Source organism: Tachyglossus aculeatus, chromosome 21 (genome assembly GCF_015852505.1).
Source record: "Tachyglossus aculeatus isolate mTacAcu1 chromosome 21, mTacAcu1.pri, whole genome shotgun sequence".
NCBI classification, from domain to species: Eukaryota; Metazoa; Chordata; class Mammalia; order Monotremata; family Tachyglossidae; genus Tachyglossus; species Tachyglossus aculeatus.
The window spans coordinates 1,321,809-1,346,455 of NC_052086.1; the positions used below are offsets into that span (position 1 = coordinate 1,321,809).

Sequence of the window (24,647 nt, forward strand, 5' to 3'; positions counted from 1 at the left end):
CTCAGCGCAGAGTGGTCGCCTGGCCCTGTGCTTGGCACACAGCAGGCCCTCGCCATAGCGCTTGGCACACGGTGGGAACCCGGCCCAGCGCTCTGCGCACATGGGCGGCCCATAGAGTGATCCGCACACAGCGGACGCTCAGCACAGCGTACCGCACTCGGAGTGAGCCAGGCACAGCGCTCTGCACACAGTGAGCGCCCAGCTCAGCATCCTGCAATCCCAAAGGGGCCCCTACTGCTTGCGGAGCCCCAACCGAGCTCCTGCGGAGATGTTATGAGCAGCATAGCCTAGTAATAGTAATAATAATAATAATAATAATAATAATAATAATGGCATTTATTAGGCGCTTACTATGTGCAAAGCACTGTTCTAAGCGCTGGGGAGGTTACAAGGTGATCAGGCTGTCCCACGGGGGGCTCACGGTCTTCACCCCCGATTTTACAGATGAGGGAACTGAGGCCCAGAGAAGTGAAGTGACTTGCCCAAAGTCACACAGCCGACAGTTGGCAGAGCCGGGATTTGAACCCATGACCTCTGACTCCAAAGCCTGGGCTCTTTCCACTGAGCCCCGCTGCTTCTTCTCAGGCCGCTGCTCCCTAGTACCTAGGGCCGGGCCTGGGGGTCTGAGGCCATGGGTTCTAATCCCGTCTCCGCCCCTTGTCTGCCGTGTGACCTTGGGCACATCGCTTCGCTTCTCTGGGCCTCAGTTGCCTCATCTGTAAAATGGGGGTTGAGACTGGGAGTCCCATGTGGGACGGGGAGTCTTCTAGACTGTGAGCCTGCTGTTGGGTAGGAACCGTCTCTATAATAATAATAATGACGGAATTTATTAAGCGCTTACTATGTGCAAAGTGCTGTTCTAAGCGCTGGGGAAGTTACATATACAACCGACTTATAATAACAATAATGATGGCATTTATTAAGCGCTTACTATGTGCAAAACACTGTTCTAAGCGCTGGGGAAGTTACATATACGTCCGACTTACAGTCTTTTAGACTGTGAGCCCACTGTTGGGTAGGGACTGTCTCTATATGTTGCCAACTTGTACTTCCCAAGCGCTTAGTACAGTGCTCTGCACACAGTAAGCGCTCAATAAATACGACTGACTGACATAATAATAATGATGGCATTTATTAAGCGCTTACTATGTGCAAAACACTTTTCTAAGCGCTGGGGAAGTTACATATACATCCGACTTACAGTCTTTTAGACTGTGAGCCCACTGTTGGGTAGGGACTGTCTCTATAAGTTGCCAACTTGTACTTCCCAAGCGCTTAGTACAGTGCTCTGCACACAGTAAGCGCTCAATACGATTGATTGATTGACTTATAATAATAATAATAATGATGGCATTTATTAAGCGCTTGCTATGTGCAAAGCGCTGGGGAAATTACATATACATCCGACTTATAATAATAATAATAATAATAATGGCATTTATTAAGCGCTTACTATGTGCAAAGCGCTGGGGAAATTACATACACATCCAACTTATAATAATAATAATAATAATAATGGCATTTATTAAGCGCTTACTGCGTGCAAAGCACTGTTCTAAGCGCTGGGGCGGTTACAAGGTGATTAGGTTGTCCCACGTGGGGCTCACAGTCTTCATCCCCATTTTCCAGACGAGGTCACTGAGGCCCAGAGCAGGGAAGTGACTTGCCCCAAGTCACCCAGCTGACAAGGGGCGGGGCCGGGATTCGAACCCACGACCTCTGACTCCCAAGCCCGGGCTCTTTCCACTGGGCCCCGCTGCTTCTCCATCCCAAGCGCTCAGTCCTGGCCTCTGCCCACAGAAAGCGCTCAATAAATCCGATCGAGCGAATGAGTAAATTCATCCACTCGTATTTATCGAAGCAGCGTGGCTCAGTGGAAAGAGCCCGGGCTTTGGAGTCGGAGGTCATGGGTTCAAATCCCGGCTCCGCCACTTGTCAGCTGGGTGCCTTTGGGCAAGTCACTTCACGTCTCTGGGCCTCATCTGTAAAATGGGGATGAAGACTGTGAGCCCCCCGTGGGACAACTAGATCACCTTGTCACCTCCCCAGCGCTTAGAACAGTGCTTTGCATATAGTAAGCGCTTAATAAATGCTATCATCATTATTACTGAGCGCTCACTGTGTGCAGAGCACTGTACTAAGCGCTTGGGAAGGACAAGTAAACATGGTCCATTCATTCAATTGTATTTATTACAGTGCTTCGCACATAGTAAGTGCTTAATAAATGCTATCATTATTATTACTGAGCGCTTACTGTGTGCAGAGCACTGTACTACACGCTTGGGAAGGACAAGTAAATGTAGTTCGTTCATTCATTCATTCAATCGTATTTATTGAGCGCATACAGTGTGCAGAGCACTGTACTAAGCGCTTGGGAAGGACAAGTAAATGTGGTCCATTCATTCACTCACTCATATATCCTGAGCGCTTACTGTGGGCAGAGCACTGTACTAAGCGCTTGGGAAGGACAAGTAAACGTGGTCCATTCATTCATTCAGTTGTATTTATTACAGTGCTTTGCACATAGTAAGCGCTTAATAAATGCTACCATTACTATTACTGAGCGCTCACTGTGTGCAGAGCACTGTACTAAGCGCTTGGGAAGGACAAGTAAACATGGTCCATTCATTCAATTGTATTTATTACAGTGCTTCGCATATAGTAAGTGCTTAATAAATGCTATCATTATTATTACTGAGCGCTTACTGTGTGCAGAGCACTGTACTACGCGCTTGGGAAGGACAAGTAAATGTAGTTCGTTCATTCATTCATTCAATCGTATTTATTGAGCGCATACAGTGTGCAGAGCACTGTACTAAGCGCTTGGGAAGGACAAGTAAATGTGGTCCATTCATTCACTCACTCATATATCCTGAGCGCTTACTGTGGGCAGAGCACTGTACTAAGCGCTTGGGAAGGACAAGTAAACGTGGTCCATTCATTCATTCAGTTGTATTTATTACAGTGCTTTGCACATAGTAAGCGCTTAATAAATGCTACCATTACTATTACTGAGCGCTCACTGTGTGCAGAGCACTGTACTAAGCGCTTGGGAAGGACAAGTAAACATGGTCCATTCATTCAATTGTATTTATTACAGTGCTTCGCATATAGTAAGTGCTTAATAAATGCTATCATTATTATTACTGAGCGCTTACTGTGTGCAGAGCACTGTACTACGCGCTTGGGAAGGACAAGTAAATGTAGTTCGTTCATTCATTCATTCAATCGTATTTATTGAGCGCATACAGTGTGCAGAGCACTGTACTAAGCGCTTGGGAAGGACAAGTAAATGTGGTCCATTCATTCACTCACTCATATATCCTGAGCGCTTACTGTGGGCAGAGCACTGTACTAAGCGCTTGGGAAGGACAAGTAAACGTGGTCCATTCATTCATTCAGTTGTATTTATTACAGTGCTTTGCACATAGTAAGCGCTTAATAAATGCTACCATTACTATTACTGAGCGCTCACTGTGTGCAGAGCACTGTACTAAGCGCTTGGGAAGGACAAGTAAACATGGTCCATTCATTCAATTGTATTTATTACAGTGCTTCGCATATAGTAAGTGCTTAATAAATGCTATCATTATTATTACTGAGCGCTTACTGTGTGCAGAGCACTGTACTACGCGCTTGGGAAGGACAAGTAAATGTAGTTCGTTCATTCATTCATTCAATCGTATTTATTGAGCGCATACAGTGTGCAGAGCACTGTACTAAGCGCTTGGGAAGGACAAGTAAATGTGGTCCACTCACTCATATATATTGAGCGCTTACTGTGGGCAGAGCACTGTACTAAGCGCTTGAAAAGGACAAGTAAACGTGGTCCATTCATTCATTCAGTTGTATTTATTACAGTGCTTTGCACATAGTAAGCGCTTAATAAATGCTACCATTACTATTACTGAGCGCTTACTGTGTGCAGAGCACTGTACTAAGCGCTTGGGAAGGACAAGTAAATGCGGTTCATTCATTCATTCAATCGTATTTATTGAGCACTTACTGTGTGCAGAGCACTGTAGCAAGCGCTTGGGAAGGACAAGTAAATCTGGTTCATTTATTCATTCATTCAATCGTATTTACTGAGCGCTTACTGTGGGCAGAGCACTGTACTAAGCGCTTGGGAAGGACAAGTAAATGTGGTTCATTCATTCAATCGTATTTATTGAGAGCTTACTGTGTGCAGAGCACTGTACTAAGCGCTTGGGAAGGACAAGTAAATGTGGTCCATTCATTCACTCACTCATATATCCTGAGCGCTTACTGTGGGCAGAGCACTGTACTAAGCGCTTGGGAAGGACAAGTAAACGTGGTCCATTCATTCATTCAGTTGTATTTATTACAGTGCTTTGCACATAGTAAGCGCTTAATAAATGCTACCATTACTATTACTGAGCGCTTACTGTGTGCAGAGCACTGTACTAAGCGCTTGGGAAGGACAAGTAAATGCGGTTCATTCATTCATTCAATCGTATTTATTGAGCACTTACTGTGTGCAGAGCACTGTAGCAAGCGCTTGGGAAGGACAAGTAAATCTGGTTCATTTATTCATTCATTCAATCGTATTTACTGAGCGCTTACTGTGGGCAGAGCACTGTACTAAGCGCTTGGGAAGGACAAGTAAATGTGGTTCATTCATTCAATCGTATTTATTGAGAGCTTACTGTGTGCAGAGCACTGTACTAAGCGCTTGGGAAGGACAAGTAAATGTGGTCCATTCATTCACTCACTCATATATCCTGAGCGCTTACTGTGGGCAGAGCACTGTACTAAGCGCTTGGGAAGGACAAGTAAACGTGGTCCATTCATTCCTTCAGCTGTATTTATTACAGTGCTTTGCACATAGTAAGCGCTTAATAAATGCTACCATTACTATTACTGAGCGCTTACTTTGTGCAGAGCACTGTACTAAGCGCTTGGGAAGGACAAGTAAATGCGGTTCATTCATTCATTCAATCGTATTTATTGAGCACTTACTGTGTGCAGAGCACTGTAGTAAGCGCTTGGGAAGGACAAGTAAATCTGGTTCATTCATTCATTCATTCAATCGTATTTACTGAGCGCTTACTGTGGGCAGAGCACTGTACTGAGCGCTTGGGAAGGACAAGTAAATGTGGTCCACTCATTCAATCGTATTTATTGAGCGCTTACTGTGGGCAGAGCACTGTACTAAGCGCTTGGGAAGGACAAGTAAATGTGGTCCATTCATTCACTCACTCGTATGTACTGAGCGCTTACTGCGGGCAGAGCACTGTACTAAGCGCTTGGGAAGGGCACATAAATGTGGTCCATTCATTCACTCACTCGTACGTATTGAGCGCTTACTGTGGGCAGAGTACTGTACTAAGCGCTTGGGAAGGACAAGTAAACGTGGTCCAGTCATTCAATCGTACTTATTGAGCGCTTACTGTGTGCAGAGCACTGTACTAAGCGCTTGGGAAGGACAAGTAAATGTGGTCCATTCATTCAATCGTATTTATTGAGCGCTTACTGTGTGCAGAGCACTGTACTAAGCGCTTGGGAAGGACAAGTAAATGTGGTCCATTCATTCACTCACTCGTATGTACTGAGCGCTTACTGTGGGCAGAGCACTGTACTAAGCGCTTAGGAAGGACAAGTAAATGTGGTCCATTCATTCACTCACTCACTCGTATGCACTAAGCGCTTGGGAAGGACAAGTAAATGTGGTCCATTCATTCAATCGTATTTATTGAGCGCTTACTGTGTGCAGAGCACTGTACTGAGCGCTTGGGAAGGACAAGTAAATGTGGTCCATTCATTCACTCACTCGTATGTACTGAGCGCTTACTGTGGGCAGAGCACTGTACTAAGCGCTTAGGAAGGACAAGTAAATGTGGTCCATTCATTCACTCACTCGTATGTACTGAGCGCTTACTGTGGGCAGAGCACTGTACTAAGCGCTTGGGAAGGACAAGTAAATGTGGTCCATTCATTCACTCACTCACTCGTATGCACTAAGCGCTTGGGAAGGACAAGTAAATGTGGTCCATTCATTCAATCGTATTTATTGAGCGCTTACTGTGTGCAGAGCACTGTACTGAGCGCTTGGGAAGGACAAGTAAATGTGGTCCATTCATTCACTCACTCGTATGTACTGAGCGCTTACTGTGGGCAGAGCACTGTACTAAACGCTTAGGAAGGACAAGTAAATGTCCATTCATTCACTCGTATGTACTGAGCGCTTACTGTGGGCAGAGCACTGTACTAAGCGCTTGGGAGGGACAAGTAAATGTGGTCCATTCACTCACTCACTCATATGTATTGAGTGCTTACTGTGGGCAGAGCACTGTACTAAGCGCTTGGGAAGGACAAGTAAATGTGGTCCACTCACTCATATATATTGAGCGCTTACTGTGGGCAGAGCACTGTACTAAGCGCTTGAAAAGGACAAGTAAATGTGGTCCATTCATTCACTCACTCGTATGTACTGAGCGCTTACTGTGGGCAGATACTGTACTAAGCGCTTGGGAAGGACAAGTAAATGTGGTCCATTCATTCAATCGTATTTATTGAGCGCTTACTGTGGGCAGAGCACTGTACTAAGCGCTTGGGAAGGACAAGTAAATGTGGTCCATTCACTCACTCACATGTATTGAACACTTACTATGTGCAGAGCACTGTACTAAGCGCTTGGGAAGGACAAGTAAATGTGGTCCATTCATTCACTCACTCGTACGTACTGAGCGCCTACTGTGTGCAGGGCACTGTACTAAGCGCTTGGGAAGGACAAGTAAATGTGGTTGCACTCAGGCCAGCGGCTAGCCCAGCGCCTGTCACGTAGTAAGCGCTCGCCAGCCTCCCCCAGTGTCGCGCCGGAGCAGGCCGGCGGGGTCAGGGGTCAAGGGTCAGGGGTCGCTCACCACATCCCCGTGGTCTCGCGCAGGACTCGGCGGCCGGGCAGGCCCCGCCCCCCCCCCCCCGCCTCCCGCGCGCACAAACCCACTTCCGGCGGAAGCGCCTCTCGGGCCCCCCCCGCGGGAGCCGTCGAGTCGAGCCCTCTCCCGCCCCCTGGCGGACACAGGAGGGAAGGTCGCGCCGCCGGGCCCCACTACCGCACTTTTTCCCTCTCTCCTTCCCTCTCCCCATCTTTCTCTCCCCCCCTTTCTTTCTTTCTTTCTCTCTCCATTTTCTCTCCCTCTCTAACTCTCCTTCCCTCTCCCCATCTTTCTCTCTCCTTTTTTTCTCCCCCCCTTTCTCTCTCCATTTTTAGACCTTTTAGTCCTTTTAGACTGTGAGCCCACTGTTGGGTAGGGACTGTCTCTATGTGATGCCAATTTGTACTTCCCAAGCGCTTAGTACAGTGCTCTGCACATAGTGAGCGCTCAATAAATACGATTGATTGATTGATTTTTCTCTCTCCCTCTCTCTCTCCTCCCATCTTTCTCTCCCTCTCCCGTTTTCTCTCCTTTTCTTTCTCTCGCCCTTTGTTTCTCTCCCCCACTCCCTCTCCCTCCATCTTTCTCTCTCCCTCTCTTCCCTTTTCTCCGCTTTTCTTTCTCTCCCTTTCTCTTTCCTCCTTTGTTTCTCTCTCCCTCTCCCCTTTTCTCTGCTTTTCTTTCTCTCCCTTTCTCTTTCCTCGTTTGTTTCTCTCTCCCTCTCTCCCCCACACTCTCTCCCTCCCCATCTTTCTGTCCCTCTTCCCCCTTCTCTCCCTTTCATTCTGTCCCTCTGCCCCACTCTTTCCCTCCCCCCCACTCTCTCTCCCTTTATTTCTCTTCCCCCTTCTCCTTCTCTCCCCCTTTACCTCCCTCCCGCCCCATCTCTCTTCTTTCTCCCTCTCCCCCACTCTCCCCTTCTCTCCCTCTCCCCCACTCTCTCTCCCCCCATCTTTCTCTTTCTCCCTCTCTCCCCCTCTCCTTTTCTCTCTCTCCCTCTCCCCTTTTTCATTCATTCATTCAATCGTATTCATTGAGCGCTTACTGTGTGCAGAGCACTGGATAAGCGCCTGGGAAGTCCAAGTCGGCAACATATAGAGACGGTCCTTACCCGACAACGGGCTCAGTCTAGAAGGGGGAGACAGACAACAAAACAAAATGTGGAGACAGATGTCAAAATCACCTTTTCTTTTTCTCCTTTCCCCCTCTCCCTCTCTCTCCCCGTCTTTCTTTCTCTTTTTCTCTCCCTCTTTCTCTTTCCCCCACTCTCTCTCCTCTCTCCTTCCAAGCAGCGTGGCTCAGTGGAAAGATCCCGGGGTTTGGAGTCAGAGGTCATGGGTTCAAATCCCAGCCCCACCAATTGTCAGCTGTGTGACTTTGGGCAAGTCACTTCACTGGACCTCGGTTACCTCACGTGTAAAATGGGGATGAAGACTGTGAGCCCCCCGTGGTACAACCTGATCACCTTGTAACCTCCCCAGCGCTTAGACCAGTGCTTGACACATAGTAAGTGCTTAATAAATGCCATTATTATTATTTCTCTCCCCCCTCCATCTTTCTATCTCTCCCCCTCTCCCTTTTTCTCTACCTCCCTCCCTTTCTCCCATTTCTCTCTCCTCCTTTCTTTCTCTCCGCCTCCCCTTTTCTCTCTCTCTCAGAGCAGAAGGCACAAGCCCTGCGCATTCTTCCACACCTCAAGCCGAAACTCCTGACTTCTGGCTTTGCTACACACTTTCCACTGCTCTGGGCCTCAGTTTCCTCATCCGTAAAATAGGGATGAAATCCCTGTGCTCCCTCTTCTTTCGTGGGTGAGCCCCTTGCGGGGCAGGGCATGTGACTGATCCGATTACCTTGTGCCTCTGGCAAACACTTAGCAAATACCATAATAATAATAATAATAATAAGCAGCGTGGCCTAGTGGAAAGGGGGCCTGGGTCTGAATTCCAACTCTGCCGGTGACCTTGGACGCGGGACTTCACTTCTCTGTGCCTCAGTTCCCTCACCTGTAAAATGGGGATTAGGACTGTGAGCCCCATGTGGGACCACCTTTCATTTCATTCCATCGTATTTACTGAGCGCTTACTGTGTGCAGAGCACTGGACTAAGCGCTTGGGAAGTCCAAGTTGGCAACATCTAGAGACGGTCCCTACCCAACAGTGGGCTCACAGTCTAGAAGGGGGAGACAGAGAACAAAACATATTAACAAAATAAAATAGAATATGTACAAATAAAATAAAGAGTAATAAATACGTACAAACATAAACCTGATTACCTTATAACTCCCCCAGCGCTTAGAACAGTGCTTGGCACATAGTAAGTGCTTAACAAATACCATTTTAAAAAATGGCACAACCTCTTCTTCGTCATCTTCGTTGCTGGTGACTCATTCTGGGGGCTCCCAGCTCCAACCTCTCACTCACTTCCTTCCCCCCTTAATTATTATTATTATCCTTCCCCCCATTATTATTACTATTATTGTATAACGATATAATTATTATCATTATTATTCCCCCCAGCTCAGACTGCATCCCTCCTTCCCACACACACACACACACATTTAAGTTCAGCTGACCACACTTCTCCCCATCTTCAAATCCCTTGCGAGATTCATGCAATCATATTTATTGGGCGCAGATGGTAAGCGCATAACAAATACCACCATTATTATTGTTCTTATGCTTTTAAAGGAAAAAAATAAAAGATCTCCAACAGGCCTGCAAAAAACATCTCGCTCCCTTCACTTCTCTGGGCCTCGGTTACCTCCTCTGTAAAATGGAGATTAAGTCTGTAAGCACCTGGTTGGATCTGATTACCTTTTATCTACTCTAGTGCCTGGAATACAGTAACAAATGCCACAAAAAATGAGGACTAAACCTATTATAATGATAATTATGGTATTTGTTAAGCGCTATGTGCCAAGCACTGTTCTAAACGCTGAACTGAACGTGTTTCTCTTTCAAAATACCTTCCCAAGCCCCTCAATCTCCTGCCCTATTCGCCCTCCCTTCCGCATTACTGTTGGATTTGGAGCTGTACCCAACTAAGCAATCGATCCGACATATTTACCGACTGCTCACTGCGTGCGGGGTGCTATACTAAGCGCTCGGGAGAGGACTTGTCCATATTTACTATTCTATTTATTTTATTAATACGTTTTGTTTTGTTCTCCGTCTCCCCCTTCTAGACTGTGAGCCCATTGTTGGGTAGGGACCGTCTCTATATGATGCCAACTTGGACTTCCCAAGCGCTCAGTCCAGTGCTCTGCACACAGTAAGCGCTCAATAAATACGATTGAGTGAATGACAATATAACAGAGCTGGTGGACCCGTTCCCTGCCCGCGATGAGCTTACCTGATGCGTGGGGGAGGTGGACATCTCTCGACCCCATCCGATTTTCTCGCCGTCATTTAAGCCTCCATACTACGCTACCTTCCCTTGACGACCCAAGAGACGTCCTCAACACCACCCTCTCTACTGGACTCCCTCCTCTGTCCCTTCGTCGCTGTCGTTCCACTAACCCGCGGCCCTGGATTTTCCGCCTCCTTCCCCCCGATTCCTCAATTTTTCAGAGCGTTGCTGCCGGAAATCTAGATAACGGGCCGACGTGGCCCGCTCCGGAGAAACAGCCTGGCTTAGTGGCAACATCCCGGGCTTGGGGGTCAGAGGACGTGGGTCCTAATCCCGGCTCCGCCGCTCGTCTGCTGTGTAACCTCGGGCGAGTCACTTCCCTTCTCTGTGCTTCGGTTACCTCATCTGTAAAACGGGGATTAAAAGGGTGAGCCCCACGGCGGGGTACGGTGCTCAAGAACAGTGCTCGGCACATAGTAAGCACTTAACACATACCATTATTATTATTATTACTACTTCAAATTAATCCTCAGGCGCTTTAACGCTGCCCGGCAAAATTATTTTTCCATCTTTAGTGGCTCCCGTGCCCACTGTCCTGAAGTTTCACCTCCTGCTTCCCTCTCCACCCATCACTTGCCCCTAATGACCTGGTTACCTATTTGATGGAAAAAATTGACACTATCAGGTGTGATCTCCCCAACATCTCTCCCGTTCCTCCCTTCCCTCTCCTACCCATTCAACTCTCCCAATCTTTCCCAGCAGTATCTCTAGAGGAGATCTCCTGTATACTCTCCAAATGCACCTCCAGCCCCATCCCTTCACACTTTATCAATACACTCGCCCCCCTCCCTCCTTTCCTCCCTGACGGCCACCTTCAACTGTTCTCTCTCTCCGACGGCTTCTTTCCCACTTTCAAACACGCTCACGTCAATCCACCCTAAAGAAATCCTCCCTTACCCCACCTCCCTCCTACCTTCCCTCTCCAGACTCCCCAAGCGAGTTGTCTACTCCCGCTCCAAAGTTCCTCTCCTCCAATTTTCTCCTTGATGCCCCTCCAATCCGCTCCAAAGTTCCTCTCTTCCAATTTTCTCCTCCAATCTGGCTTCCACCCCCTTCACTACATGGGACCCGCCTTCTCAAAACGCCACCGATGATCTCCTTTTTGCCAAATCCAACGGCCTCTACCCCATCCTAACCTTCCTCGACGGCTCAGCTGCCTGAGGAATCGTCGACCAACCCCTTCTCCTGGAAAAATTATCCAACCTTGGCTTCGTTGACCCCGTCCTCTCCCGGTTCCCCTCCTATCTCTCCGGCCGCTCATTCTCAGTCTCTTTCACGGGCTCCTCCTCTGCCTCCCGTCCCCTAACCGTGGATGTCCGTCGAGGTTCAGTTCTGGGTCTCCTATTCTCCATTCTACACCCACTCCCTTGGAAAACTCATTTGCTTCCACGGCTTCAACTGCCACCTCTTTGCGGACGATTCCCAAATCCGCATCTCGGCCCTGATCTCTCTCTCTCTCTGCAGTCTCACGTCTCTGTGTGTTGCCAACTTGGACTTCCCAAGCGCTTAGTACAGTGCTCTGCACACAGTAAGCGCTCAATAAATACGATTGATTGATTTCCTCCTGTCTTCAAGACATCTCTATTTGGCTGCCCCACCATCCCCTCCAACTTAACGTGGTCAAAACAGAACTCCTTATCTTCCCATATGATTGAAGGAATGAATGAATGAAAATCCTGTCCTCTCCTTGACTTGCTCATCACTGTAGACGACACCACTATCTCTCGTCTCACAAGTCCAAAACCTTGTTATATCTCTGACTCCTTTCTCTCATTGAACCCACATTTTCAGTCGCTAAATCCTGTCAGTTCAACCTTCTCGATATCCTGAAAATCCATCCCTTCCTCTCCTTAAAAGCTGTTACCGCAGTAGTCCAAGAACTTATCCTCTCCCGCCTTGATTAGCGCATCAGCCTCCTTGCTGGCCTCCCTGCCTCCCCTCTCTCCCCACTCCAAGCCATACCGCACTCTGCTGCTGGGTCATTTTTCTACAAAAACGTTCGGCCCGTGATTTTTGGATCATTCTTCCACAAAAAATGTTCAGTCCAGGTTTCCCCCCTCGTCAACAACCTCCCGTGGTTGCCCATCCACCTCCACCTCAAACAGAAACCCCTTTCCATCAGCTTTGAAGCCCTCAATCCCTGTAGGTTCCACCTTAATATCACTAAAATCCGCCCTTTTCGCTCCGTCCAAATTGCTAACACATTAATACATTCAAATCCCGGCCCTGCTGTGTGACTTTGGGCAAGTCATTTCACTTCTCTGGGCCTCATCTGTAAAATGGGGATGAAGACTGTGAGCCCCCCGTGGGACAACCTGATCACCTTGTAACCTCCCCAGCGCTTAGAACAGTGCTTTGCATATAGTAAGCACCTAATAAATGCCATCATTATTATTACTATTCACTCATCCTCTCCCACCTGGATTACCGCACCTGCCTCCTTGCTGACCTCCCTGCCTCCCGTCTCTCCCCACTCCAGGCCATACTTCACTGTTGCCCGGATCATTCTTCCACAAAAAATGTTCAGTCCAGGTTTCCCCACTCCTCAAGAACCTCCCGGGGATGCCCACCCATCTCCGCATCAAAAAACCCCCTCCTCACCGTCGGCTCTAAAGTACTCAATCACCTCACCCCCTCCTACCTTATCTCGCTGCTTTTCTATTACAGCCCAAACACTTCGTTCCTCTGACGCCAACACTGCACCTCAATTTCGTCCATCTCACCACCGACCTCCCACCAAAGTCCTGCCTCTCGCCTCCAACACCCTCCCTCTTCAGAGCCAACAGAGGATGGCTTACCCCACCTTCAAAGACGTGTTAAAGGCCCATCTCCTCCAAAAGACCTTCCCTAAGCCTTCATTTCCTCTTTTCCCACTCCCTTCTGCAGTCACCCGGACTTGCTCCCTTTATTTGGTTTAGTTTATTTATGCTCCCTTTATTTAGTACAGTGCTAAGCCCTTAGTACAGTGCTCTGCACACAGTAAGTGCTCAATAAATACGATTGATTGTTCAGCCCAACACTGCACCTCAATTTCGTCCATCTCGCCGCCGACCTCCCACCAAAGTCCTGCCTCTCGCCTCCAACACCCTCCCTCTTCAGAGCCAACAGAGGATGACTTTCCCCACCTTCAAAGACGTGTTAAAGGCCCATCTCCTCCAAAAGACCTTCCCTAAGCCTTCATTTCCTCTTTTCCCACTCCCTTCTGCAGTCACCCTGACTAGCTCCCTTTAATTTATGCTCCCTTTATTTAGCACAGTGCATAAGCCCTTAGTACAGTGCTCTGCACACAGTAAGCGCTCAATACGATTGATTGTTCAGCCCCCACAGCGTTTCTGTACATCTCTTTAATTCATTCATTTATATTAATCAATCAATATAATATTAATCAATGTTAATGTCTGTTGCCCTTACCCTAAGGTTGCTGTAAGCAAAGAATGTGTCTGTTATACTGCGTTGTACTCTCCCACTCAGTACAGAGCCCGGCACACAGTAAGCACTCAATAAATACAATTGATTCATTAATATAAATTAGGAGTCCATACGTAAGTGCTGCGGGGCTGAGGGAGGGGTGAATAAAGAGGGCAAATCAATCAATCAATCGTATTTACTGAGCGCTTACTGTGTGCAGAGCACTGTACTAAGCGCTTGGGAAGTACAAGTTGGCAACATATAGAGACAGTCCCTACCCAACAGTGCAAGGGTGACACAGAAGGGAGGGAGAAAAGAGGAAATTGAGGGCTTAGTCGGAGAAGGTTGGGGATGGGCACTTACTAAAGTTTTGAAGGTGGGGAGGGCGATCATCTGCCGGATATGAAGAGGGGAGGCCGTTCCAGGCCCGAGGCAGGGTGAGAGATGGGTAGCGAGATAAATGAGATGGAGGTACGGTGAGAATAACGCTGGCATTAGGAAGAGCAAAATGTGCGGGTTGGGCTGTAGTAGAAGAGTAGTGACGTGAGGTAGGAGGGGAGCAAGGTGACTGAGCACCTTAAAGCCAACGATGAGGAGTTTCTGTCTTGACGCGTAGGCGGAACTGGAAATTCTCAAGGAGACGTGAAACTGAACCATTTTTGTAGAACAGTAACCGGGGCAGCCAAGTATCCACTGGAGTGGGGAAGAGACAGAAGGCGGGGAGGTCGAGGCAGGGCAGGATAAATGCTTGGACTCACGTGGCAGCAGTGGGGACGGAGAGGAAAGGGTGGATTTGGGGGTTGTTGTGAAGGGAGGACCGAGATGACCTGCTGACATATTGAATTTGTGGGTGGAATTAGAGAGAGGAGTCAAGGGTACTTCCCAAGCTCTGCACACAGAAAGCGCTCAATAAATATGATTGAGTGAATGAATAAGACCACGGTTACAGGCTAGCAGACAGGGAGGAGGAGGATGTTGCCTACGGTGATGAGAAAGTCGCGGGGAGGACAGGGTTTGGGTGGGAAGATGAGGACTCCCGTTTCGGACACGTTAAGCGCGAGGGGATGGGAGGACGTCCAAGTTGAGATGCCTCGAAGGCACGGGGAGACGCGAGACTGCAGCGAGGGAGAGAGATGAGGGCTGGAGATTAGTACAGTGCTCTGCACACGGTAAGCGCTCAATAAATACGATTGATGATGATAATGACTGGGGAATCGTCTGCGGAGAGGTGGGAGTTGAAGCCGTGGGAGCAGATGAGTTGGAGAATAGAAGGGGATCTGGAACTGAGCCTCTGAACTAAGCACTCTGATTACTCAGAGAGAGAAAGAGAGAGAGAGCAGGCTGTGAAGAAGTCACACGGAAGCAGGGCGGCTTAGTGGACAGAGGACGGGCCTGGGAATCCGAAGGGCTTGAGTTCTAATCCCCGCTCCACCCCATCCCGGCTGAGTGTCCTTGGGAAAGTCACTTTGCTTCTCTGGGCTTCCGTTCCCTCATCTGTAAAAAGGGGATAAGAGTGTGAGCCCCACGTGGGACGGAGACGGTGTCCCATCTCATTACCTTGTATCTCCCCCAGTGCTTAGGACAGTGCCGGGCATTCGTCCATTCATTCAATCGTATTTATTGAGCGCTTACTGTGTGCAGAGCACTGGACTAAGCGCTTGGGAAGTACAAGTCGGCAACACGTAGAGACGGTCCCTGCCCAGCAACGGGCGGGCTCACAGTCTAGAAAATCAATCAATCAATCAATCGTATTTATTCATTCAATCGTATTTATGGAGCGCTTACTGTGTGCAGAGCACTGGACTAAGCGCTTGGGAAGTACAAGTCGGCAACACGTAGAGACGGTCCCTGCCCAGCAACGGGCGGGCTCACAGTCTAGAAAATCAATCAATCAATCAATCATATTTATTCATTCAATCGTATTTATGGAGCGCTTACTGTGTGCAGAGCACTGGACTAAGCGCTTGGGAAGTACAAGTTGGCAACACGTAGAGACGGTCCCTGCCCAGCAACGGGCGGGCTCACAGTCTAGAAAATCAATCAATCAATCAATCGTATTTATGGAGCGCTTACTGTGTGCAGAGCACTGGACTAAGCGCTTGGGAAGTACAAGTCGGCAACACGTAGAGACGGTCCCTGCCCAGCAACGGGCGGGCTCACCGTCTAGAAAGTCAATCAATCAATCGTATTTATTGAGCGCTTACTGTGTGCAGACCTTGGGAAGTCCAAGTTGGCAACAGAAAATCATAACGATGGCGTTTGTTAAGCGCCTACTACGTGCGAAGCACCGTCCTAAGCACTGGGGAGGACACAAGGTGATCAGGTTGTCCCACGTGGGGCTCCCCCCGTCTTAGTCCCCATTTTACAGACGGGGGGAACTGAGGCTCGGAGAAGTGACTCGCCCCAAGTCACAAGGCGGCAGAGCCGGGATCAGAAGTCCCAAGCCCGGGCTCTTTGCGCCGCGCCGCGCCGCCCTCCCCGCGGCGAGCGTTTAACAAGCGGCACCGCAGTTATCCTTACAGCGCGTCAGCGCTGTCGTTTAATGGCAGGCGAGGCCCGTCCTCCCGGGGAGGGCTATACGAAGTAGGCGGCCAGGGCGGCCATCTTATCCTTGGGCCTGCGGGGGTTGGGCCGGGGTCCGGGCCGGCGGCCCCGGCCCCGGCCCTGGCCCTGGCGCCTGCCGGCCCCGCGGTGGGCCGGGTGGCGGGCGGCGGCGTGCCGCAGCTCCACCAGGTCCTGGAAGACGGGGTCGCAGAACACGCAGCCGCAGTGCTGCGTCCGGCCGGCCGGCAGCGGCGAGCGGGCCTTGTTGAAGTCGACGAGCACCAGGGCGGCCTCGCAGGCCTCGCAGGCCTCGGGGGCCACCCGCACGCGGTGGGCGTTCTCGAAGAAGTGCACCACCACGCTGCAGCGGTTGCAGGCCATCTTCCACTTGGGGCCCGACGTGGGCTCCAGGACCAGCACGCCGCTCTCGCACTCCACGCACTGGCCGATGCCCAGCATGCCCAGGGAGTGCTGGCACGTCGGGTGCGTGCACTCGTTGCAGCCCCCGCCTGCGGGTTGGAGGGGGGAGCGGGCCGTGCCGCATCACCGGGAGAGAGTCCTCGCCCCGTCCCCTCGCCGCTCTTCTACTGCAACCCACCCCACGCACCTCACTCCCCGTCCCTCCTATCTCACCGCCGACCTCTCGCCCAATTCCTCCCCTCCTTCCTCTTCCCCTGAGCCACGCACGGAAAAGCAGCGTGGCTCGGTGGAAAGAGAGCCCGGGCTCTGGAGTCAGAGGTCACGGGTTCAAACCCCGGCTCTGCCTACTGGGCAAGTCATTTAACTTCTCTGGGCCTCAATTAGGACTGTGAGCCGCCCGTGGGACAACCCGATCACCTTGTAACCTCCCCAGCGCTTAGGACAGTGCTTTGCACGTAGTAAGCGCTTAATAAATGCCATCATCGTCATTATTATTACTATTATCATCCACCCGACCATCACTCTCCCCACCTTCCGGGCCTTATTCAAATCCCATCTCCTCCAAGAGGCCTTCCCTGACGGAAGCCTCGTTTCCTCCTGATCCCTCTCCTCTCTGTGTGGCCCTCGCGGTGGGATCTGCACCTTTCATCGCGCCTATGTCCACACGGGTAACCTATACTGTCTCCCTCCCTCTCCCGACCGTAAGCCCCTTGGGGAACGGGTCAACCGGCCCGGCTCCGCCGTCTTCTCCCAGAACGGCCGCCGGCGGGGCCCCCATTACCTTTCTTCATGTCCCGGAAGGGCGGGTGGTTGTAGCAGTAGGGGCACAGGGGGTAACTCTTGCCGCGGGAGCCCGAGGTCCAGAGCACCAGCTCGAACTCGTCCAGCGGGCAGCGCAGCTCCTTGTACAGCTTGACGGGGCCGTTGGGCGGCAGCGAGTAGGTGTCGTCGCAGTGGGAGCAGTGCAGGCGGCTCGGCCGGGCCTGGGGACGATCGGCGGGGCGGGGGCGGGTGCCCCGAGTCACGGCGGACCCGTTTCGGGGGGCCCAGAGAGAGCAAGGGCCCGGCCTGACGTCACCCGGGGCCCCGAGACCCCGGGCCCGCCGCGGCCCCCACCTGAATGTACTTCATGAAGCGGCGACATTTCCCACAGCGGGACAGCGGCTTGCCGGTGGCCGCCAGCGGGGAGAAGGACACTTCCATCAGCTCGTCCATCCCTGGGCGGGAGGGAGGGCGGGCGGGTGAACCGGGGAGCGAGCGGCTCCCTGCGCCCCTCTCCCCTCCCTCCGGGCGCCGACGCGGACGTGGCACGCCGGGGGGGCGAGGGGCCCGGGCCTCACCCGCGATGGAGTCAACGAAGTAGTGGAACTTGCGCTTGAAGATGTCCAGCGCGTGGTCCAGCACCTGGCGGAAGTCGGCCTGGCCCCGGGCGATGAGGCCGAGCTGCTTCTCCACGGCGCTGCGGATGGTCGGCAGCACCAGCTCCGCGTCTGCGGGAACCACGCGCTGGCACCCACGCCACGGCCGCCCATCCGGGCCTCCCCCGGGGCCGCTCACCCCGACCGACCCGCGCCGACCGGCGTGGGGATGCCCGGGCTCAGGAGGGACACGCTAACACGGAAACTCAGCCGTGAATGCCCCACACCCCCGACCCGATCTGTGACCCTCTCAGCCCATATACGCAGATAATAATAATAACAATATTTGTTACGCGCTTCCTATGTGCAAAGCACCGTTCTAAGCGCTGGGGTACAAACAAGGTGATCAGGTTGTCCCACGTGGGGCTTACAGTCTTAGTCCCCATTTTACTGACGAGGCAACTGAGGCCCATAGTCCCACATGGGGCTCACACTCTTAATGCCCAGTTTACAGATGAGGGAACCGAGGCCCAGAGAAGTTGCGTGACTTGCCCCAAGTCACCCAGCTGACAAGTGGCAGAGCCGGCATTCGAACCCACGACCTCTGATTCCAAAGCCCCGATCCCCGCAGATAAGAGAGGCAGCGTGGCCTAGTGGACAGGCTCAGGACTTGGGAGTCAGAAGGACCTGGGTTCTAATCCCGGCTCTGCCACATGTCTGCTGTGTGACTACGGGCAAGTCACCTAACTTCTCTGGGCCTCGGTTCCCTCACCTGTAAACTGGGCATTAAGAGCGTGAGCCCCGTGTGGGTCAGGGACTACGTCCAACCTGATTACTTTGTATCTACCCCAGATCTTGGAACGGTGCTTGGCACATAGTAAGCGATAATAAATCAATTAATCGTATTTATTAAGCGCTTACTGTGTGCAGAGCACTGTACTAAGCGCTTGGGAAGTACAAGTTGGCAACATATAGAGATAGTCCCTACCCAACAGTGGGCTCACAGTCTAAAAGGATAATAAAGTGACGGTAATGATAACAACGGTAAGGGCTGACGTGCCCCTTCGTTCCCCCGGTAAGGTCACGCACAATCACGGGCCGCCCCTTTCCGTGAGGGTCTCCCCTTTCCGGGGGCCGGCTTCGGCTCCGGGAGGGAGTACGGGCCGGGGGCCCGGGGGTCACTGACCGATCTTGTAGTAACCGTGCACGAGGACGATGCCGAGATTGGTGGGTTTGAGCCTGCGGCCGCTCTCCACCATCACATAGTTCCGCTGGCAGATGTTGTTGATGTGAACGGGGATGCTGGCGTCCGTCCCTGAAACCGCCAGCCACCCCCGCCATCAGCGGGACCCCACGTGCGGCCCCCAGACCGTCCCCCCCGGTGAACGGGACGCTGGCGCCCGTCCCGGAAAGCTCTCCCCGGCTCCCCTCCCACCGGGAAGTGGGGTCTCATCCCCGCCTCGCCCCCCAAGTGTCCGTCCACGAACGATCGCGCCAGTGCCCGCCCCGGGGTGGAGAGGCGGGTGTGGATGGCGACGCGCTGACGCCGGGCCCTCCGTGGGGCCCCGCGGGCCGTCTGCCGGCAGGGATCCAGCGCGAGGGTCCGGGGGTGGTCCCTACCGATGCCGTGCTTCTCCATGAGGGTGATGAGCTCGGCCTCCGTCAGGTAGTCGGGGGGGCCGGTCTGCTTCTCCAGCAGTTTGACCTCGCCCACCGTGGCCACGTCCCCGCGCTCGCAGGGCGGCAGGCTGTCCTCGGGGGGCACGCTCTGCCAGGGCATGATCTCCGTGTACCCTGCGGGGAGATACGGCGTTGCCGCGGGCGCCCTGGGGCGAGAGGACGGGGGGAGAGGGGGATCGGGGCGGGAAGCCACCTGCGGACAGCACGGTCTTGCCGGTGCAGGTGAAGCGCTCGGGGCCGAGGCTGAAGGAGATGGTGGTCTGCAGGAAGCGGCAGTCGGGGGCGAGGGTGGCGATGAAGTGCCGGGCGATGTACTCGTACAGGCGCCACGCGTCCCCGCCTGCGACGGGCACACATCGCCCCGTGCGCTGGTCGGCCGAGGGCGGCGGGACGCCCCCCTCCCAGCCGCCCCGCCCTCCCCTCGAACCCCGAGTCGGGACGGAGCCAGGGGGACCGTCAGACACGGACCCAACTCCGCCTCCGTGGCCGCCCGCATGGGCGTGATGGGGGGGTGGTCCCCGGCGTCGTGACCTTTCCGGGGGCGATTGATGCCTTCCGCCAGGAGCGCCTTCACCTGGGGGGAGAGGGCGGAGGTGAGCGGGAGCCCCTCTGGGCCTCGCCCGTCCACGGAGGCCGGTCATCGCGGGGCCCCGAGGGATGTGGGCGTCCGGTCCGCTTTTCATCAGCTAATTCTACTGTTCTCTCCCGGGGGCTCGGTGCTCTCCACGAGAGCTCCACGGCGAGGACGGGGCCGGCGACGGGACGACGGAGGGCCCCCGTAGGGCCCCCGGCCCCGGCCGTACTGACCGTGTCGGCCCAGTAAGGGTGGTTGGCCTGCAGGCGCAGGGCTCCTTTGAGGTCGAAGTTGTCGGGGTAGTGGGTGGTCTCGGTGCGAGGATAGCTGATGTAGCCCTGCGTGTAGAGCCGCTCGGCGATCTGCATGGTGTGCTGAGGCCCCAGCCCTGCCGCCCACCGAACCCCACCGCGGGGAGGGGGCGTCAGCGACCGCCACGGGGGCAGGGCCGCTGGCCTCCGCCTTCCGCCTCCTCCCGCCCTCCCTTCCCTCGGCTTTCCGCCCCCGGCCGACCCACCCCGGCCCCGTGGCTCACCCAGGGAGGCACTGGCCACTCTGAGCATCTCCACCGTGTTGAGGGCCAGGGGCCTCTGCTTGGCCTTTTCCTTCCTGCTGACCGACTCCACCTGAAAACCCGGGAAAGGGCGGAAACCCCGTCACCCCCAGGCTCCCCTCCACCCCCGCCCCACCTAATAATAATAACGGCATTTATTAAGCGTTTGCTCTGTGCAAAGCACTGTTCTAAGCGCTGGGGAGGTTACAAGGTGATCACGTTGTCCCACGGGGGGCTCATCTCTGGATTCCCCCCACCCCGCCCAGCCGGGGAGGGAGGGGCGGCCGGGGCCGGGCTGGAGCCGCTCCACGGGCTCCTGGCGGCGAGAGAGACCGTGCCCACCCCCCCCCCCCGCAATCCCCACCCTGCGTCCCCCGCGGCCACGGGCACCTGGGCTTTGGTCTCCAGCTTGGTGATGTTCAGGAACATCTGGGCGATCTCGCGGTCGAATACCCGCACGCGGTCCCAGTCCAGCGTGAGGACGTGATCGTCCTTGGTGGTCACCTGCCGCGGGGGCATACGAGGGGTGAACAGTCAACCCCGAGGCGGAGATGCCCACCCCTGCCCACACGGAAACGCCGTCCTTCGACCCCGCTGCAGCCCTCTCCCGCCCTCCGTCCTCCAGCCCCGGGCGAACCCCTCCTCCCCGCCAGGAGAATCCCCGGCCCCGACCTTGGCCTGAAGCACCCAGTACGTCTCGGGCTTGAAGGACTGGATTCTGTCGTGGCGCTCGACACAGAAGCCCAGTGTGGGGGTCTGGCAGGGCCCGAAGGAGATGAGGGAGCTGTCCAGGTCTCCGTATTTCCCCTGGAAGTACTTGGTCTGGAACCTGGGCCGGGAGCGGGAGCGACGGGGGAGGGCCCGGAGGGTTAGGGGGGACGGGCGGCCGCAGGCTCCCCTCCCTCCGCCCCTGGGGCGGGGGCCGAGCAAGCGTCCCGCCCACCTGGTGAAGGCACAGCCGATGCGCAGGTCCAGCTCCTGGCGGGCGTCCACAGACAGGGCCTCGTTCTGGTTGGGCTCCCCGAGCCGGGCCATGGCCCCGCAGATGTCCGTGTCCGTGATGGCGCTGAATTTGGCCCGGAACACGGTGCGCTCGGGGCCCCGCGCCTTGGTCATGACGGGCAGGACGGCGTCCAGCACCTGCGCCCGCCGCACCGGGAGCCCCCACGGGGACGCTGAGACCCCTCCCGGGGCGCAGCGGCCCGCCTCCCGCGCCCCCGTGGCTGAGGGTGCCCCCCCGGCAAGGGTCCGGGAGGGGAGGTGGCCGGAAACCTCACCTCAAAGCAGATGTTCTCCCCTTCCTTGTCGCAGTCGAGCCACAGGACGACGTAGTCGCAGCCGCGGCCCTCCGCCTCGGGAACCCGACCGGAGGGGGAGAGGTGGGATCCCGGCCCCGCCCTCGCCACCCCGTCGGAATCGCTTCCCGCCGACGGCGCCTCCCAACCCGCCTCCGGACGGATACCTGCAGGAACTTGACCATGTTCAGTTTGGGATTGGCTTCCTTCTTCTCCGTCTGGGCCTTGCTGAACAGCTCGGCGGGGTCCACCTTGTCCCAGCTGTTGTACTTGCCTGCGGCGGGGGGGGCCCCGCTCCGTCAGCCCCCGCCCCCCTCGAGAGCCAAGGCGGGACCCACCCCCCGCCCCCCGCGGGTACCCACCGATGAAATCCAGGGCCATGACGTGGCCGCAGACCGAGGTCATCTTGAAGCGGACGGACTGCCCGGCGAAGGAGCCGTGGTACTCGTGGACGGAGCAGGCCCCGTTCAGCCCCTTGCGGGACGTGGCGCTGCCTGGCCGGGGGGAAGGACGGGACACGGCCGCGGTGACGGGAGGGCCTCGCCCCGTCCCCCTCGCATTCGGGGGTCGCTCAGCGTTGGGGGGGTTATCGTCCTCGGCCCAGGAGCGGCGACACTTTGGCCAGCCCCCGGGACTCCTGGCCGCGACCGGACTCCCAAGCCGGCGGTGGGGCCCGTGACTATCCATCAATCAATCAATCGCATTGATCGAGCGCTTACTGTGTGCAGAGCACCGGACTAAGCGCTTGGGAAGTCCAAGTCGGCAACATACAGAGACAGTCCCGACCCAACAGCGGGCTCACAGTCTAAAAGGGGGAGACAGAGAACAAACCCAAACATACTAGCAAAATAAAATAAATAGAATAGATATGTTTGGTATGTTTGGTTATGTTCTCTGTCTCCCCCTTTTAGACTGTGAGCCCACTGTTGGGTAGGGACTGTCTCTATATGTTGCCAATTTGGACTTCCCAAGCGCTTAGTACAGTGCTCTGCACATAGTAAGCGCTCAATACATACGATTGATGATGATGATGATGATATGTATAGATAAACAGAGTAATAAATATGTACATGCATATATACGGGTGCTGTGGGGAAGGGAAGGAGGTAAGATGGGGGGGATGGAGAGGGGGACGAGGGGGAGAGGAAGGAAGGGGCTCAGTCTGGGAAGGCCTCCTGGAGGAGGTGACTAGCCCCTCTTACCCCTGGACAGGATCTTGGCTATGGACTGAGCCAGGGACGGCTTCTCGGCCACCATGAGCACGGTCTTCATCCTCGCGGCCGGCCCCCGGGCGCTCCGGCCCCGCCTGGCGAACGATCAGATGGCCGGGCACCGCCTCGGCCTCCGCCACCTGCAGAGAGGGGCCGGGCCAGGTGGGAAACTGAGGCAGACTTCCTGGCAGGGAGCAGGGTCACTTGGAATCTGGGGGGACAGGAGGTGGCAATACCTGTGGCACTGGAGAAGCAGCGGGGCTCAGCGGAAATCAATCAATCAATCAATCAATCGTATTTATTGAGCGCTTGAAGAGCCCGGGCTTGGGGGCCAGAGGTCGTGGGTTCTAATCCCGGCTCTGCCGCTTGTCAGCTGGGTGACTCGGGGCGAGTCACTTCACTTCTCTGTGTCTCGGCTGCCTCACCTGGAAAATGGGGATCAAGACTGTGAGCCCCAAGTGGGACAACCTAATAACCCTGTATCTATCCCGGCGCTTTTTTTTTTTTTAATGACATTTGTTAAGCACTTACTACGTGCCAAGCACTGTTCTAAGCGCTGGGGAGGTTACAAGTGCTTAGAACAGTGCTCGGCACATAGTAAGCGCTTAATAAGCGCTTATTAGTAAGCGCTTAATAGAAGCAGCGTGGCTCAATGGAAAGAGCACGGGCTTTGGAGTCAGAGGTCATGGGTTCGAATCCCGACCCCGCCACATGTCTGCTGTGTGACCTTGGGCAAGGGACTTAACTTCTCTGAGCCTCATTTATCTCATCTGTAAAATGGGGATTAAGACTGTGAACCCCACATGGGACAACCTGATCACTTTGTACTCCCCCACCAGCGCTTAGAACAGTGCTTTGCACATAGTAAGCGCTTAACAAATGCCAACATTATTATTATTATTAAATACCAAAATTATTATTATTACTTGTTAAAAGCTATGTCCCCAGCTCTACATGAACGGCGGGGGCCACTACAGCAAAATCAGATCAGAAAAGTTTGTGTTTTTCGGTTTCTCTTTTTTTGGTATTCATTTGACACTTACTAGTTGCCAAACAATGCCCTAGGCTCTGAGGTGGGTACACGCTAATTACGCTCGATACAGTTCCCGTCCCATATGAGACACCCAAACTAAGAGAAAGCCAGACAGGTATTTTATCCCCATTTTACAGATGTAGTAACGGAGGCGCAGAGAAGTGATTTGCCCAGTAAGCAGGTGGCAGAGCCGGGATTAGAACCCAGGGCCACCAGGCCCACACTCTACTAATGGGCCTACCAACTCTCTTGTACTGTCCTCTG

General features: G+C 53.9%; 2 protein-coding genes across 3 annotated transcripts in view; both read right to left on the reverse strand.

Annotated features, from left to right (window-relative positions):
* The window catches only part of PPM1F (protein phosphatase, Mg2+/Mn2+ dependent 1F), a 30,479-nt gene extending 23,545 nt beyond the window's left edge, over positions 1-6,934 (reverse strand). The window contains exon 1 of the mRNA XM_038763318.1: positions 6,885-6,934. The gene's annotated coding sequence lies outside the window, so the exon portion shown is untranslated. The remainder of the gene's footprint in view (positions 1-6,884) is intronic.
* A 9,191-nt stretch (positions 6,935-16,125) lies between these two features.
* Positions 16,126-23,624, reverse strand: TOP3B (DNA topoisomerase III beta). Of its 2 annotated transcripts, XM_038763580.1 has the most exons (18): positions 23,587-23,624; positions 23,342-23,490; positions 22,502-22,633; positions 22,307-22,413; positions 22,122-22,196; positions 21,788-21,984; positions 21,517-21,673; positions 21,235-21,348; positions 20,827-20,917; positions 20,525-20,679; positions 20,186-20,291; positions 19,911-20,057; positions 19,658-19,831; positions 19,224-19,352; positions 18,020-18,169; positions 17,796-17,896; positions 17,461-17,662; positions 16,126-16,768 (listed from the first exon to the last, which is right to left on the reverse strand). In XM_038763580.1, exons 2-18 carry the CDS (start codon positions 23,409-23,411, stop codon positions 16,290-16,292), a joined length of 2,586 nt encoding a protein of 861 aa, XP_038619508.1. In that variant the 5' UTR covers positions 23,412-23,490; positions 23,587-23,624; the 3' UTR covers positions 16,126-16,289. The 2 variants fall into 2 exon arrangements, with proteins under 2 accessions (XP_038619508.1, XP_038619509.1); XM_038763581.1 differs by lacking the exon at positions 22,122-22,196.
* Between the last annotated feature and the right edge of the window lie 1,023 nt (positions 23,625-24,647).